The sequence below is a fragment of the Solea solea genome, chromosome 7, assembly GCF_958295425.1.
Source record: "Solea solea chromosome 7, fSolSol10.1, whole genome shotgun sequence".
In the NCBI taxonomy this organism is placed as follows: Eukaryota; Metazoa; Chordata; class Actinopteri; order Pleuronectiformes; family Soleidae; genus Solea; species Solea solea.
Genome location: NC_081140.1, coordinates 15,815,675 through 15,834,039, shown reverse-complemented (window position 1 = coordinate 15,834,039; position 18,365 = coordinate 15,815,675). Strand labels below are relative to the sequence as shown.

The window sequence follows — 18,365 nt, the reverse complement described above, 5'->3', positions numbered from 1 at the left end:
GTCCATCACAGGGACACATAAAGACAAACAAGTGTGTCCAATTTGCCTAAAGTCTGTCTTATATAATTTTAAAGGGCCATTTTTCCCCCCCACTTGGTCAAATGAAGAGTAAACTTAAATCGATGACGATGCTGCTCTTTAATGTTTAATTCACATTATATTACAGAGGTGGATTCAGTTTTTCCTCATAAAGCTGATAATTGGCACAGTCAATTATAAGAGCAGTGCTTTTATTTTCTTTGAAGGCGGTCACTTTGACGTCAACTTTTTGTCGGTTTTATTAAATTTTTTCAATCCCAACTTCCTCTGTTGTTGTGGGAATGAGACGTGTATCTCAGATCCACTGTCTGATGATCAATAACACATTTATCTCTGGAAATTATTAAAAAAAAAAAAAAAAACAACAACCAAAAAACTACCTGTAGCTTTGTTGGGTGACGTAGTCCAAAAGGAATAATATGACAAACTGAAAGATTATAAACTGTATTAATTCACTGATGTTTCAATTCTGACTGTCATTTTGTAATCCAGTGCAGCACTTCCACTTGTTCCACTGTCAGTCACACGTGAGGCTGGTGTGATGCTGGCCTGTGTGTGTGTGTGAGCGAGAGAGCGAGAGAGAGAGAGAGAGAGGGAGAGATGGGGCAGAAGGAGCAAACAGAGAGAGGGGTTGAGTGCACTGACTGAATCAGCTGTCACTCCAGGACTCACACTGTACTGTTGTCTGTCACGTGCCTGTTCCCGGATAGATGTGAGAAGTGACTGCACATATTGACAGATGAAAACATTTGGACCGAGAGTCTGATTTAAATTCCCTGAGAAGAAGAAAAAGAAGAAGAAGAAGATCTCAGTTTGTTTGGTTACAAAGGTCCGTTGGAGAAAACCACAGGTAAGTGGAGGAGCGCGCATGCATTATGTGTTCTGTGTTTTGCTGCTTATTATTATATATATATATATATATATATATATATATATATATATATATATATACATATGCTCCTTTTCTGGATCATTAAAGCCACCAGAGACGGACTGGATGTTTATAAATCTGAATTCGTGCGGGTTTCCGCAGGATTATGCGGGAAAAAACACACAAACAAAAACAATTCAATCCGCAATAATCATGTAAATGACGGAATTTCACAGAATCAGTCGAACGATGATTTCATTTACTGGCAGGAATGATGTTATTCTACAGTCTCTATACCATGAGGGCGTGTCTGTGACAAACGAACGCAACCACATCACTTTTGCGAGTGTAAAATCAAATAAACTGACGTCATGGACGATGTCACTGCCTTTAATTTAATTATTATTATTATTATTATTATTATTATGATGGGCAGGATGGATTAGATCATTAGAAATGAACATATTCCAGGGACAGGCTCAGCTCATGGTTTGGAAACAAAGTAATTGAGTCAAGGTTGAGATGGTCTGGTCACGTGCACAGCGGGGGACAGTGATTAAGCTGGACTAAAGATGGAGAGCTGGAGGAGCAAGAGGATGAAGAGGAAGAAGACCACAGGAGAAGGTCCGTGGATGGATGATGTGAAGGAGGACAGGAGAGGACACAAGGGAAGAGAGGACAAGATGGAGGCAGATGATCCGCTGTGGCGACTCCCTAAATGGAGAAGCTGAGAGAAGAAGAAGAGGAAGATTGGGATCCACAGGTTGAAGCACGCGCGTGGATGAATGAATAATTATATCGTAGTAACAAGCAGCGTGTGCGTGTTTGCTTGTTTCGTCTGAAGTGCACAGCTGAAGACTCAGAATTCCTCCTGACAAATATTGTGATTTCAGAGTCTATAGTGCCACACCCCTCCCTCGTGTTTTCATGTGTTTCATCATCATCATCACCTTCATCATCATCCCTGTCATTTTCAGTCGGAGACGGTCGGCACAGGGGGACACAGTAAACGGACACTATGGAGCGACGCACAGTGTTGCCATGGTGATCTAACATCGTTATGGTGGCAATTCCGGTGTTTTTCCACAAGACCTGTGTGGCGTGACCTATTCCCTCTGCTGCTGCTGCTGCTGCTGCTGCTACCCTATATATTGTTGATTAATGGTCACTATACTATACTGATGTCCTCTATAGGACATGGCTGCATGTAATATAGGAGGACATTTGGCACAATCATACATGTCAATATAAACACACACACACACACATTTATGAAAAGACTCAAATGTGAAGAGCACCATGTGTGTCATTTTAGCTCAGTCTGGGATAAAAAAAACAATAAACACCCACACTAATTGAGATTGCAGTTTTTCATGTGGTGCCTTGAGCACTTTCAAATTGCCTTTCTTTCTTTTTTTTAAATATTCTGCTTATTTTATGTTGGGAATGTCACTGTCGTATGAAAGACTGCATGTTCTTTTACGGCATCTCCTCTGCATGCCCTTCACCGTGAGTGTAGGTATGTGTAAATCCTTAGGCCTGGTGCTGTTCTGTGTAGAGTGAGTAATGGGTAAGTTAGTGTTGACGCTCTGTAGGAGCAGAGGGGAGAGAGAGTCCATCAGCTTACAGCCTGATGGATGTTAGATAGTCTGAAGGGCTCCGGTGTCTCCCAGATGGCAGGAAGAGGCTGTGTAAAGAGGCTGTGTGAGGGATGGGTGGGGTCACTCGTAATACCCGTGGCTTTGTGAGGGATAAGTGTGGGGCAAATGTCTTGGAGGGAGGGAGGGAGGGAGGGAAACCATCTGAAATCATCAATGCTGCCGGACCCAGGGATCCAGTTGTAATGTAATGCATTCCCTAGACCCTTTCCCAAACCTTAACAATCACAAATAAGTGCCTATCCCTAATCTTAACCCAATTCTAACCCTAAAACCAGACCTTAAACCTGAAAAGCCCCAGAAGAAATGTCACACACACACACACTACATAGAAAAAAAATCCCCACTCGCCCACAAAGCAGTCTTTGTGTTTCTTCCATGCATAAAAAAAAAAACAGTTTATAAAATCATTTATAAAATGTGGTCTGAATGGCATTTTGAATTGACTGAGCTTGGCCTTTGACCCCAGACTATGTTTGGTTTAGTGGAGGTTGTTCAGTGAGCCACTTAACCCTGAACACTCCTCTCTATGCTCTTAACAAGTCGTCTAAAGTGAAGAGACACACAAAGGATAAACAAAGTGTCTCCATCCACCAGCCATCGGCAGCAGCTTCTTCTTTCCCTGTCTCACACTGTCACACTGTCTCTCACTGATAATACCTGCATATCTATTCACTGCACTGCATTTCTAAACATAGTGTAAGGGGTAAGAAGGTGTCGTACCTCATGCACTATTATGTTTACATTACTTTACTGTATTAAGACGTTATGCTTCTTTCTAGAGACTATGATCGAATGGGATTATGATGAACGAAGATGTGGAGGTTAATAGGAGGAAGGTTAATGAAGGCTGCGTTACCCAAGGCGTCAGACATCACGAATGACAAGCAATTACATAAAAAAACAATATGTTTCCAGATCTAGGTCACAGTCAGGGCTTTGCTGTTGCATATCCTGTCGCAGATAATTGAAAGCAATTATGTAATAACTCAGGTGACCGATTTAATCGTGCAGTGAGTGACAACCGATCATTTGAAAACAACGGATTCATTACTTGAGCTGGCTCCGTGTTTGTTTGTTTGTTTACTTGACTGATCAGAATTTGAATGATGCAAAAAACGAAACAAAGATTCCTCTGTGAGCCCAGTGGTTTCTGTTTTAAGTTGACTGTGAAAAAGTGCGAACATGACTGCACCATATCCTTTATCTGTCCAACATGGCACAGGTTTCATTCTATTTGTTTGTTATGCAGTTGTCAATCTTGTGCCACGTGATGTCAGAAACGTCCTCGTCCGTCTGCGTTAAGGCTCACCAATCAAACACGGGGACGACTTATGTACAAATAGCGGCACAAACAGCCGGTACCTCTGCTCATGTCGGTAATTGAGTCTGTTCGTTTAAGTGCATTAAATCCAGGACAACTGATAAAGATGAGTATCAGTGAACAGCTAAAAGCTGGACCTAAACGGACCCAGTCAATGAGGGAGCCAATCAGTGACTGGACGGAAATAAATGTCATTTATAGGTTATGTACGTTGTGTGGACTCTTGGAAATAAAGCCTAGAAGAAAGTAAATATTTACTTATTCTACTTGATCCTGAACCATTGATCTTCTGTTCATCCCTGGCCAAATATTCCAGGAGCAGATCTTAAAGGTTGTGAACATTTTTTTTTTAGACATTTTATTGATAATCAGTGATTAAAACAAGACGAGCAGCCACAACCTCACATGTGTCAAACATGAGGTGATAGAATATAGACAGAATACAATACAGCATTTTATTACAGTTGTCCACCTTTTAAATGACTTCAGAATATCACTGTAGAAGTATACATCGCTCTATATCAAAACTTTTACTTTCTTAATTTCTGAATATCTCTATTGTGACATCATGATGAAATATTGTGTTATCATTTTTAGCTCACATTGCCCACAAACTTGACCTTCTGACCCCTCCTGACCAGACTAGACGCTCATTAGCCCCCAGGTCATTTGACTTTGGCACGTGTGGTCTTTACCATGGCACAGAACGCTTTTATATTCATGGTGTTGGTTTCATATTTGTTTTTTTTATTTTTTTATCCCAGCATCACACTGTAGCTGCCACTTGTGAAGGAGGCAGCTGAGTGGAATGTCATTAGATCTGTGGCATGGCATCGCAGTGTGTATCAAATTTCATCCCTAAGTTGCCTTAAGTTTCACTTAAAACCACAAATGTCAACCTCAAGATGGTGCCACAGTGACGCCACGTGAAAATAGGTCAAGGTTGTGTGATGTCCACAGGGAGGCGGGAGTAATCTCTCTGCCAGAAAAAGAGAACATGTACAGTGTGCCAGTGCTGAACATGGATTGTAATGGAAGTTAAAAACGATACTATAGTCTCCAAGGGTTTGGACAGTGCTGTGTGATTTGATTTTCCCTTTTAGACAATCATATGTCTGCTTATTCTGTTTATTCTGTTATCATACGGGTGGTGGACACACACATTGTTCTCAGCACTAATTGTTATTGTCATATATACAGGACTTTAATATTATTTTCACAATCCATTCATCTGTCGATTATTGTCTGTTTGTTTGGTCCAGAAAATTGTCAGAAAATGTCGATCAGTGTTTCCCAAACAGTGAAGTTATGATGTTTTCAAATGAATCCGATCAAAGATAATAATCATCTGTTGCACCCCTACACATAACATCACTGTTTTTCTGTTTTTCTTTCATTCTCTCTCTCCCTCTTTATTACTCTACATCAACAGTTGCCATGGAGACCGTTTTGCTCTTCCTCTCGTCTCTCTTGGTTTGTGTGGCCGGTAAGAGCACCTCTATTACTCAAACACAGAGAAAGTCATGCACGGCGGCGTGACATGCGACATGGACACGGGGACATTTTAAAAATAAATGCACAGTAAATACATTTCTAAATGACATTAACAGACACGGTGTTATTTGGGGGGGGGGGGGGGGAAGAATATCAGTGTGAGAGACGCTGCACCTGAATATGTCAGTTGTGTAAAAGCTCAGGATTCAGCCAACCGTGGTCTCCTGGGAACAGTCCTTACAGCAGCTGCACATTTACACGTACCAAATGTCCACCGGGTGGCAGTGTAGAGGCAGGTGACGTTACAGGAAAAGACACTCTGTTTTGTGAGGACCCATGAAACTCCATCATTTACTGCTTTGGGATTTACCTGTGGTTTGCACAGAGCGCGTGAGGTCCGGCTACAGTGTGTGATTAAATGTAAGACACGTTAACGCACCGCTGTCACACTCTGTGCTCTGCTGCAAATGTTCCTATGAAACACTGGGGTCAGTGTCAGGTCAAATATAGACAGGTACATGGAATAAATATAGACTGATGATAATAAAAGATTGTTGTGAATATTTCGCTGTCTGATTGTCCTCTCTTGTTTTTCCCCTGTCACCCTCTGCCTCTCAGCTGTAACAGAGCCCAGTATACAGGGTGAGTAACATTTCATGTAAAACTTAAGTCCTTGAAGTTGATCAATGTGTTTGCAGATGAGATCAATGATGAGTGATGAAGCGTCTCTCTACAGTGAACTGTTGTAGATGAATGAAGATTACCAGACACCGGGGTGTGGGCTCTTTACACAGAGATTTGTATAGAGTGACATAAATACTAATGAGAGTATCTATATACAGTATAACACAATGCCAATAAGAAACTGAAGTAATGAGGAATAAAACAGATTAATACAGTTGATATTAGACAAATGAACAATTCGGGATCAGTGAAACTGAAGCGTGTGGTCCCGATTATTAAAAAAGTGACGGAAGACTAAACTAATTCTCGATCTGTTGTCAACAAAGTTGTTTTTATGTGTGTTTGTGTTCGAGTTAAACTGCTTCGTTGCACCTAAACATTTGGTGCTGATTTCACTTGTCACAAACACTCTGGGCTTGGTAAAGTCTGACTGGGAGCAGCAGTTGTAGATCTGAAAAGTCAGACGTCAGATTTGTCAGTGGATGGAGTTTAGTGTCGTTAAAGCTGCAGAGGATTGTACGAGGAGGCACATGATGACGCAGTAGATGCTGCTTTCTCGGTGCATTACGACATGGCAGGAGAGTGTTCAGTCGTCATTTCAAATAATCCCTGGCCAGAAAGCAAGATTTCAAAATACCATTTCACAACAAGACTCACTGAATTGCGAAAAAAAAGAAGTAAAATGAAGTAAAAAAGATGTTCTGTGTTCAGATGTGTACATTTCCAAGCTAATCTTTGAAGAATTGACCTCTATTGTCCTATAATATCCTAAATATTGTCGTCCTAAAGATTGCTGTTATTTTACAGATGGCCCGGTGAAAGAAGAAAACCCATTTGAATATGGTGAGTTCATAAAAGTTGTTGCTTTTGGCTTTAACCTTTGTCAGGACACAGTGACTCCTGCTACACATAAAGACACTGACTGTTTCTAATGTCCATTCATTTCACACCAATCTCTTCTGTAGACTATGAGACTCTCAGGATTTGGGGACTGGTATTAGCTGTGATTCTTTTCACACTGGGCATTCTTCTAATCCTCAGTAAGTTAATGACACTGTGTGTGTGTGTGTGTGTATGAAGTGTGTACATTCAAATCTATAAAATCTATTGTTTACATTCTAAATTGTCTAAATGGCAAATTGTGTGTTTACTTTTACAGGTCGGCGATGCCACTGCAATAAGCGCAGGTATGTCGATCTCTGAAAATGGATCTCTGGAATTGTCGTATGCTAGTTGGTTACCATGACAACACACGTTTACTCTCTCTCTCAGGAACACCGGAGACGAGGAGGCGCAGGAGGAGAACCCGATTGTCACCAACGGTAAGATGCACGTTTGAACCTGTGGCCACACCTCCAGTCCTCATATACAGTGTATCAGTGGTCAGCTCAGACTCAGTAAAGTGTGTGTAGTGTATTCTTTATTTCTATATTCTTTATTTTCCCACATATGCTCCTCCTTGTCTTAAACCGTTCTCCGTACGATCAAACGTGAGCTAAAGTCTGATCAAAAACAGATCTATCTAAAAACAGAACTCATTCATGCGGCACCTTTTTAGGTTCATGTGCTTGAATGTCACGTCCACCACAGACACGACCTTCTAAACAGCTCCCACTGTTATAATATAATGCATCGTATGGGTGTTGAGTTCAAAAAATTGAAAAAATGGAAGCAGGGGTGGGATTGTATAAGTCTTCTTCCGACTCTTTTTTGCAAATGTGTCAACTAATGTTAAGTGTAATCGATGTTTGTCATTTCATGTTGACTCCAAATTTAAATAAATAGAAATCAAATTAGAGCAGTTAAATGTTATCAATGTTCAGCTCCATCTCTTTGCAGACTGAATTGTATTATGTGATGTCACCTTGAAAAAAGGACCGGTGTGTTCAATGAGTTGGTGAAATGATGTGCATCGGTCTGGCAAATGGGTGAATGAGTGAGTGAAGCGGAGAATAGCAGACAAACAAGTGTGAGAAGAATTTACCCTCGCTCCTTTTCTTCTGCAGCAGCTGCCAAAGAGACGCCAGCAGAGATGTGAGGCGACGCCGCGGGATCAGATCTCACATGATGCTCTTTTATTTGATATACAGCCACTGTAACAACACTATAACATTTTTGTAACTGGTTATTTGACAGCGTAAGAGATAAGGTTGTGTCCTGTGTGTTTAGAGGTGTAATGTATAGATTATTATTCTTGAGTCTTGAAGACAAACCTTTAACCCGTCGTGCTCTTGTCGTGACCGTGTCAGTCCCTCGCTTGTCTCGTCCGTCGTCGCTGTGCCTTCGTGTGATTGTCGCTCACTCCTGTTCTCTCTCTCTCGTGTCATTCCAAACGCCTGGAGGTTTTAGGATGTTGTCAGTTGACCTGCATGGAGAACAAGTACACACTATATACAAGTACAGATCATTGATGCAGCGAGACGTCGTCTGTGTGTGTGAATGTGGACTCGACCATGAAAACGCAAAGAGCCTTATATCAGACAATCTCCACTGCCACAGCTCTTGGACTGAGCACATGAATGCGTTTGCAGGAATCTGCTTGAAGTGTTTTTTAATAACTACAGTCATGGGAGCTCCTGCGTCAGCTGTCTCACTGCCTTCTCCTCCACGCAGCCACACCAGGATTTACCAGTCGCCTGCACACAATGATTAGTTTCCCCTGTCCACACTCACTATAGTGCCACAAATCTGTGAAGCCATGCAGGGTCTGTTTCGTATTTGCTGTCTTTAGTATTTTGCTTCTACTTTGAACAATCACGCGTGTAGTACAGGGTCTGAGGGGAATGCAACTCCCAATTCACGTTATATACTGTATATTTTAACTATATTATTAATAGAAGCCTATAAGAAATAAGAGATTGAGGATGAGAGAACAAATGAGTCGCCCTGTCAGAGTGAACTGGTTTTAAAGACGACTGCTGTACAAGTACATGCTCTGTTCATTCAATGCATGACCACTTGTTGTGTAGCAAACTGTTGTGCGTTTGGCATAAATAAATCAAAGTATGTCCAAACACGAAAGAATGTCTTTTCTGCGTTCACCGAGATGAAAACCGAAATTTGACGAAAACAGACGAACTTTGGCACGCCAATGACCCAAAGTTTTATAAAACAGTGGTTCAAAACAGCTCAGTAGCACCCCCATAGGTGAAACCATGTAGGACAAAGCCAAAACTAATGGCACTTTTCCACTACATGGTCCCAGTGTGACTCGACTCGCCTCGCCACGATTATTTTGCTTTTCCATTAGCGATAGTACCTGGTACTTTTTTTAGTACCAGCTCAGTTGAGCTCCCAAGCGAGCTGAGGCGATACTATACATGACGTCGTCAGCCTGCCGGCCACTGATTGGTCAGAGTGTTGTCACTGGAAAAGACATGAGCAAGACATCCGGATTTCATCATCAACGATCGACAGGTCTCACAGATTCAAAAGGAAGTGGCCGCAGGAACCATCCACCACAAAACAGGAAGTGCTCTTTATCTTTGCCGTACATTGATCGATCGGCTCGAAACTTCATACATGGACATGTCTAAGAACATGACCTTCACCCAACAGGAACCCAACAGCCATTTTCAATTTAGCCCTGTTTTGCCATGAAACATGAAGCGCCCCTGTAACTTTGCCATACATGGACGATCTGCTCGAAACTTCATATGTGAGACAATAAACACGGCTGAGTTTTGAGTTTCTCATTTTGACGATAAAGATCTGGATCTGGATCTGGGACTGTGTCGTGCACCTGTGAGGCCTAGAAAGTTGGGTAGTGTGCTATCAATGTCAGTCAAGGTTATGAATCAGTAACGTTTTGCAAATGTTCTCTTTATTGGCATCAGAGTCCAACATTTATGAGACGTATATGGCTGTGGGTGTGGAGATGTGCTGTGTGTGTGTGTGTGTGTGTCTGGCGGGGTGTGGAAGTCTGTGGGGTGGGCGTTTTATCTGCACCTGTCCCAGACTGAGAGTGGGCCACACGCACACATACGGACACCTGCACAGAGGTAATACCGTGCCTTCAGCAGCTCAGGTGAGTCGCTTACTGCTTTCATGAACCTAGAAAATGGATGCTCTTTAAAAGTCAATATGTTGCGTTTATGTCAGTTTGTGAAAAAATCTAATCAAATAACTGCTGTTGGATCATACTCATACAGGTTAACACAGGAACAGTGTTAACATGATCGTTAAGGAGACATATTTTTAATTCATGTGTGCGTTTCTGTGTTCTGAGATTGAAACTACTGTTTTATTAAATAAAATAAAAGCACATCCAGTTAGTGTAAAAGTAGGTTTAGAGGACAGACAGTAAAGAATCAGTGTTGTTCTACTGTATTATCCACAGCCGAATAAATGCTAAATTAGTGATGCACTTTCGAGGTGATTATACGCCAGAATTATATGGGTATCAATTCTTTATTATTAGGTAGCCGCCACGGAAGCTACTCTTTGTTGCTCCATCTATAACCTCTATCAGACTGTGCAAGGTTCAAGGTTAATGAATATTGGTGCTGTATTATATTAATGAGTAACTGTCCGGTTTGCCCTTACACTCAGTGGTGCATTGAAAAAGCCAACGCACACGATAAAGGAAAGCAACAAACCACAGTGGCACACAAGTGAGGACAGAGAGGGACATGTTTCATCTGTTAATCCGTGAAAGTCAATGATTGTAGGTCGAGAGATGTGGATAGAATAAGGGGCCTGAGTGAGTGACAATCAATTATGCCATTCGGCTCTTAAAGTTCTCAGTGTAGATCAAAGCCGTTGAGTCTGCAGCAGAGACACACACCAAGGCAGCACTTCTGAGCCTCTCAGCCACCTTTCATTTAAACCGGATTAGCCAGATTTTAAAGCCAGTTTTATTAAAACGTGAAAGAAACACATGCAACATCTATGACCTTCAGACAGTGTTTGAATGCCTTTGACTGCCATTATATAAAACAATAAAGGGCATGCTTAAATCATTTAAAACAACAGGCGTTGATGGACGACCAGCTGGCAGCTGGGATGTTATTGTTAACACTGTTTGTGTCTGTGTGTCCCTGCAGGTTTTGTCGACTGACCACACAAACACACACAGGCGAGGCCAAAATGTCGTCCCCTAAAGGTGAGTTACACACAGCTGATGTATCCTATAGCCACTTTAACCTGACATCTTTTTAATGACCAGTGTTTACAGGCTCACAGTGTGTTCTCGCTGAACACGAACGTGTTAATCGAACACCTGCGAAACACAACGCTGACTTATTAACTCGTCAGAGTTTGACCGAGAAGGAGAATCAAACACGGCCCTGCAGCGGCACAGTGTCATCTCATCTTCTCACCTTTCAGTGTTCTGCAGCAAAATCCATAATGCTGTCTGCTCGTAGGGGCGACGTCGTGGCTTCCTTCACTTTTCCAAAAACCACAATGAGCTGCAGGCACAGTAACTTCATTCTGACACAAGTGACAGGAGGTGTAATCCAGCTTAAGAATGTTTAATAAAGAAAGGGGTTTAAAACTGTGTGTGCTATACATATGTACACTGCCTGAGTACGTTAATGTCACTATGTGGAAATTAAATTTGAGAGAGCAAGATTTGAACCACATATGCATACATTTTTGACCATAACACCTCTTTCCTGTTAATAAAAATCAATAAATGATTATTATGAATGCAAATTTAACTGTACTGACATGTTCCATTGTGCCTCTTACAGATGGTATAGTGATAAGCACACACATATATGTATACAGTGTTTAATATAGAGGCACACAAGCTTGTTTGTACAAACTGCACTTACAGCAACACGGTTATTAACTTTGTATAAATCCGTCCCAGACGATCCAGAGATAACATGCTGGTTTCTGTATGACTGGATCTGACTGGGTTTCCTCTCTGCCCACAGGTGTTGACATTGATCCTGATGCTGACTTCGTCTATGGTGAGTAGATGCAACAGAAAAATGGTGCTGCTCGGACGGAATGTTAGAATAATATCGGACAGAGTGAAGGGAATTCCTGCCATGTTGGGCGGGAAATAAGAAGAGGGACAAGAGAAATGAGGGCCATAATCTCATGTGCTGCTGACAATATCTTATGTGATGTTTCTTTTTACAGACTACTACACACTGCGTGTTGGAGGGCTGGTGTTTGCTGGTGTCATTGTGGTCCTGTCCTTCTTTCTGTTGGCAGGTAAGTCAACGGCCACACATCCACTATCTGTGTGTGTGTGAAACCAATGAATGTGTGATCATTCATTTACTGTCATTTTACAAAAAGTACAATGAAAAAGAATGCAGTCCCTCTTAAGATCTTACTAAACTATTTAATTATATACAAAGATGAACACTCTGTGTGTATGTGTGTGTAAAAACAAGCATGCTTCTAGAGGAGAACATTTAGCAGCGACGCTTCATGTCATATTGCACAGTTGAGAATGATTTGATTGCACTGTTTATCACATGTGTCACGTGTGAAAACAACAAGGCGTACCCTTGTGCGTGTTTGTATGTTGTAGTTGTCGCCTCTTTAGGACTTTTTTCTGGCATAAACACTGACCTTGTCAGAACCAGTAGTTCTCATGGAGACCAAAACCTGGTCCTGTTGAGGCAGAACCTGAATTCTGGGGAACTCATGCCTCTTATGTTTCTATCGTGTAACATATTCTGGAGCTGCTGAACTGTGAATTTCTCTGTGAGATGAATAAAGTATCTATCTATCTATCTATCTATCTATCTATCTATCTATCTATCTATCTATCTATCTAACTTTAGGACTTTTAGGACAACATGACTAATAATAAGGACACGAAAGCCTGTGCTTTGTGTTCATGAGGCTGAAATGAAATGTAATAATCGCTCAATCATCTCTTCTTCTTCTTCTTCTTCTTCTAAAGGCAACAAGCTCACCAGATGTGGCAAATCCAAGGTAAGAGAACTCTGGTGTGGAACAGCTGCATTTAAATATGGTTATATAGTGACATCTGCTGGTCACCGCGAGACCATGCACAAACGATTTCTTAAAAGGTGGTGTTAAATTTAAACATTTTCAAGTTCTCATTCATGAAAATAACCACAACTCTTTTGTCTTCAGCCAAAACGCATCCCAGAGGAGTAAAGAAGAGGAGCGCTGCAATGTGCCACAGTATTGCCGACTGTTATGTGTGTTTAAAATATAAGAGTTTTATATTAAAACGGTGTGTGTAGCCCTGCTATATTTGTTGGCTTTTTGTTTGTCCTGAATCATGAGGTTTCTAATATATTATGCAAAAAAAAAAAGGCAACACCTGATATCTACAAATTCCATGTTGTCATTTTCACATCACAGTTTCACCTTCATGTAAGGAAATAAAAGACTGAACATGGATTAAATGCACAAAATATAAAGTTTTATATCATGTATGTAGCCCTACGCTTATTTTAGAATTTCTCACATTAAAATATAAATTAAACATTTAATTACATATAAGCTTCAATTACAATTGTGTTATTTTGATTTAATGTTTTGATTCTATTTTATTTTTTTTACTGTTATTTACAGATTCAAAAATTCACGTTTTGAATTGATGAATAGAACCTTTATTATCAGTGCACATCAGGTATACAATGAAACTGCTTCACTTCTCCGGCCAGTGCAGCAGTAAGTATAAATACAGTAAAATAAGAATAAAATAGAATAAATAAAATTAAACCAAAAGGGATTTTAAAAAGCAATATATAAAATTAGACATACAGTATATGTAGATATGGTCCAGGGCAGAAAGTGTGTGCCTCAATTCAATTTGTTTGTGTTTATAAAATGGGCTGTAATACAGTTCCTTGGGCTTGCTGTAACACAACCAAACAGTAGGGGGCGCCATGAGACCATCACGACCTCAGGAACGAAGAGGAAGTTCAGTTCAGGAAGGACGGAAGCTGCTGAAGAAGAGAGGGAAATCAAACGTCGCTGCAAAAAAACGAGGGAAACTAGAAGTAGGTTGAAACTCAACTCGCAGTCGCTGCAATGATGGAAGTTTTTGAAAGATATTGACTTCACTATCGTGAAGTTATAGATTATTTGACCGTTGTCTGATAACAATAAAACTGAAGGTCCACTTTAAAAATAAATAAATATATATATAGATCCACTTTTAACGATTACAAACAGTCGCGACCCTGTTGACAGTGTAGTTTAGTAGTTTCATGTGTGAAAATGGCATAGTATAATAACCTTTTAACGTAATAAACTAAAACTAAGAAGAAAAGTCTTTGCTCATAGACTTTAAAAAATGAGCTAATTTATTTGGTGGCTCAAGACAAAAACAACAGAAACTCCCACAATAAGCAAATAAAAAAACCTCAATAATATATAGGAGTAATATAGGAATAATAGTAGGAGTGTTTTGAATGTATTACTGCAGCAAAATGATTTTGAATAAATATCTAACTGCGATTACTTTGACAGGGATCGTGAGATGAATAGCAATATCAGAACAACGCTGAAGTTAGCTTCTGATTCGCCAGCTTCCGCTTCGTCACTTAAGGGATAAGTTAAGGGGAAATTAACTTAATGTGCAGTGCGTAGTGCAGGACTGTTTGTCCACTGATTGTCTGTTTTTTGGGACACTTCTTGATGTGAAAACATTTTAGGTAAGACATTTACTTTGCCTGCTATTGTATTTGTGAAACTTTTATTTTATTTGTGAAAATGCTAAAGGGGAGATTTCACCGTTTTTGTTAGATTTTTACATCACTATTCTCATTTTCATTCAAAAAACACATTTAAAAGGATTACTGTGTGATATTTGTACAGATATGTGAGAAATAAAGACGTTCTCTTCAGTCTGTAGAATAAAATGTGTATAGGTCAAGACAGTAATTCATCTAAAATGATATTTTGACACACAGTTTGGCTTTAAAAATATATATATATTATATTATATATATATATATATATATATAATAGTAGGCTCTATTGCGATTTCCATAGAATTTTGATTGATTGTTCAGCCCTATGCAGTGCGCACACACACACACACACACACACACACACACACACACACACAGACACACACAGGTCCTTTCCTGTCATGTACCACATGGGAAGCAACACAACCATAGAGGGGGGGAAAAGCAACAAAGGTTGCAGGAAGGACCTCAGTCATGCATCAGAAAGTTACATTAACTTACTCATACTCAAACAGGACGTCCTGTTTTGCTTTCACGTCAGAGTCAGGGAAGAAGCGACCACTGTGTTTTTTCTGCTCTAGCACAGATGACAAAGCACATTAATCATGCTGCCAGAAAAGTGTGTCTGATTAATCATCTCTGTATAAATAAGTCATTACAGCGGGAGACAGGAGCTGTCAGCTGAGTGAGTCCCAAGGACTCTTCCATTCAGGCTCCTGAATCTGCGGGAAAATGAGGGACTGGGCTGTAAAAGTTACTGCAGCGAGCTGCCGAGCGCTGGGAGCCAGGCGGTTTTACCGGTTTGATCCCTCAGGGCTCAGGTCACCTGCTTTCATAAGGGCTTCAGTTGAGGTAAGCATGAGAAGCCCTTCATCACACAGTTCACTAGAGCTGATAACATCACACAACAACAACACAGACACATGCTGGACAGGTGTGAGAGGGCTGATCACTCACTCTTCCCATAAAAACCAAGGTCCTGTCCTGTTGCTGCTGAGCCATTGAAGATACCAGTCAAGTAGTTACTGGATCGGATTGACTGTCACTCTGCAGTGATTATTTCAGCTGTGTGGACTTATTTTAAGAAAAAAAACGCAGGTTCTTATGGTCTTAGGTCACCGCACTCGCTTTTATCAGTCAGTTCCATCAGTGAGAACCAAGCGTTTACTGCTCCCTGTGAGTGGAATGCTTTGCAAAATCAGCTTAAACTGAAGCTGCTGGTCTCACTGAACACTTTTAAAGGGCTACTGAATGAGTTGGAGGCACAAACGTGTGGCTGTAGATGTGTTTTAACTGCACATTTGTTAAGCACTTGCATTTTTAATGCCTATTTAGTTCTTATATGTGTGCTGATATAGGCTACTGTTTTAATGTTGTTTCTGTGACTCTCTGATGAGTTTTATCCTAGTTAAATAATAACTAAGATAAACATCCATTCCTCTTCTGTCTACCTTGCATGAATTATAGGCACAATTTTCTGTCACTGAGCAGAACCTGTGTTTTCCACAGTAATTGTGAAATTTAACATGTGGGGAACATCACGTGTTACACCTCAGAAGGGATGATGTGATCATTCAAGTTGACACCAATTCTGATTAGGACGAGATGGAAACGGGATCTGTGTTAAATTTAACTCATTTACTGTTAACATAACACTAACAGTTAAATATATAAAGAGTTAAATTGACTCTTTTAGCATTAGTTTCACACTGCCAGACTGCTTCACTGTGTATTCAAAGAATTTAATTTAGTCTTTTTACTGCAATAGATTTATTGTGAATTGTGTGATGGGAGGACCTGAAGAAGTGGCCTCAACTAACTTACACCAGGATCTTTAGCCACTTTAATAACTCCGTCCCTACGGATGGTGAAGGTATGAGCAATGAACGATCTGAAAAGCTCCATGTTTACACAGCAATAGAGTCAGTTGCATTTTGTTGAAGGAGGTGGGACACAATGTTATCTCTTCAAAGGCAGACAAAGCGCCAAGTGAGAGCCATTTAGATCCCTGTGACCTTGCAGGAATATTTACCAAACCTGAACATCACTGTTGGTTGCAGCTGTACTTGATGGAATTTGTTGACAGTAACGTAAAATGTAAGCTCTGGCCAGTATTAATGTCTCAAACTCCCCAGTTGTCATAGTTGCCAACAAATCCCACGGTTTGTGGAAGCACAACTATTCAGTTCTGTTTGATATTCTAGTAAGAATTCCATGCTTAAATGAAATTTTGTCTGTTGTCGTGCATGTGTGGTTAGCCATTAACACAAAGGTACAAGAGTGATTAAGTGTGGGAAACATGATAAGATCAAAGCACAATGTATCAAGATGAAAACTTTGCCCTCAGCTAAAACATCCTCTCACACCTGCCAGATCTCAGTGCCTCCATGTTTTTGTCTGCACCTCCTCTCTTTTCTGTTTTCCTGCCTCCTAGGGCTGAACGATTTTGAATAAATATCTAATTGCGATTGCGATATGATTCGCGGTATCAGAGGGAATTGTCATTTTTACATCATTATTCTCATTTTCATTTGAAAAACATATTACATGTATATATCATATATAAAATGATTATTGTGTGATGTGTGCAGATCTGTGAGAAACAAATATGTTCTCTTCAGTCAGAATAAGACGTGTATAGAACTGGACAATAAGTAATCGCACATTTTGGCTTTAACAGATATTGCGCCTCCTGCGATTTCGATAAAATTTCCATTAATTGTTCAGCCCTCCTGCCTCCTGTGTCTCTCCTGTCTTCCTGTCTCTCTTTCGTAGTCTGTTACTGCTCGGCCCATTGTTGACTCAATGTAATGTAACAGACCAGAACTACAAAGATTTGACTGTCAACACTTGTTCATTTATTGTCGTTCATCCTTTATTTATATGTCACTACAGCTGGACGTATGAAAACATGCACAAGATCACCAAAATAATATGATCACTGTTTAGAATGAGAACTGTTTAATGCAAATTGGTTTTAACCAATTAATTCATCAAGTTTTTGTGGCGCAGTATCCTCTCTGTCTCTTTGACACAGTGAGCCACATAGCTTATTGATTATCTGTTACGACTATCTGATCAGTGTGTAGATGCCAGTATGGGTATTTATAGCTGTGCACCCCTACTAGAATTTGGGGCCCCAGGGCCGTAACCCACATTTAGTGATTTTATATTTATCTAACATTTTTACAAATATCTATAAATAACCAATAACAATTTAGGATAAAAGGGAGAAGTGAACTTGGTCAGCAGGTCAGATGTTTGACATCACCGATTTATGGAAGACCTTCACACAGGGTGAACTTTGCCTTCATCAACCTGCACCAGGAGGACTGTGGTTTTCTAATGATAACATCTTTAATTGTAACCACTGGGTGTCACTAGATATCTCTGATCAATATCTCTGTATAAGCCACAACCATATTCATCTCAACTGTTCAACATATTCAAATACAAACTGTAAATGTTGATCCTTTTGTGTTTGAATGTCATTGTCCTCGCCGTGGTTTTACAGCAGGAGTCAGACAATAATATTGTTTGTGTGTCACCCACTGCAGAGCAAGAGCAGCAGGTCTCTAGGTTGGTCCCACAGAGGACGCCTCCAGCAGCAGCCATCTTGGAAGTGGCGGTATTGCCCTGGCACGGTATGT

General features: G+C 40.4%; 2 protein-coding genes across 4 annotated transcripts in view; both read left to right on the top strand.

The window, feature by feature from the left end:
- The first annotated feature begins 641 nt into the window (after positions 1 to 641).
- On the top strand, positions 642 to 9,094 carry fxyd6 (FXYD domain containing ion transport regulator 6). Of its 2 annotated transcripts, none has more exons than XM_058633802.1 (8): positions 642 to 889; positions 5,325 to 5,378; positions 6,005 to 6,028; positions 6,878 to 6,913; positions 7,036 to 7,110; positions 7,230 to 7,257; positions 7,343 to 7,392; positions 8,080 to 9,094. In XM_058633802.1, exons 2-8 carry the CDS (start codon positions 5,330 to 5,332, stop codon positions 8,106 to 8,108), a joined length of 291 nt encoding a protein of 96 aa, XP_058489785.1. In that variant the 5' UTR covers positions 642 to 889; positions 5,325 to 5,329; the 3' UTR covers positions 8,109 to 9,094. The 2 variants fall into 2 exon arrangements, with proteins under 2 accessions (XP_058489785.1, XP_058489784.1); XM_058633801.1 differs by having other exon boundaries at positions 646 to 889; positions 8,077 to 9,094.
- A 4,717-nt stretch (positions 9,095 to 13,811) lies between these two features.
- The window catches only part of LOC131462493 (cell adhesion molecule DSCAML1), a 101,864-nt gene continuing 97,310 nt past the window's right edge, over positions 13,812 to 18,365 (top strand). The window contains exons 1-3 of one of the 2 annotated variants that reach the window (XM_058633760.1): positions 13,812 to 14,019; positions 15,368 to 15,567; positions 18,273 to 18,359. The gene's annotated coding sequence lies outside the window, so the exon portion shown is untranslated. The remainder of the gene's footprint in view (positions 14,020 to 15,367; positions 15,568 to 18,272; positions 18,360 to 18,365) is intronic. The other variant, XM_058633759.1, reaches the window with a different exon arrangement.

Bases quoted from the DNA above. Each gene is read 5' to 3' on its own strand.
- fxyd6 (XM_058633801.1), top strand. From the start codon at position 5,330: ATGGAGACCGTTTTGCTCTTCCTCTCGTCTCTCTTGGTTTGTGTGGCC. The intron at 7,111-7,229 runs GTAAGTTAATGA...TTACTTTTACAG, and splicing joins GGGCATTCTTCTAATCCTCA to GTCGGCGATGCCACTGCAAT. The intron at 7,393-8,076 runs GTAAGATGCACG...TTTCTTCTGCAG, and splicing joins GAACCCGATTGTCACCAACG to CAGCTGCCAAAGAGACGCCA.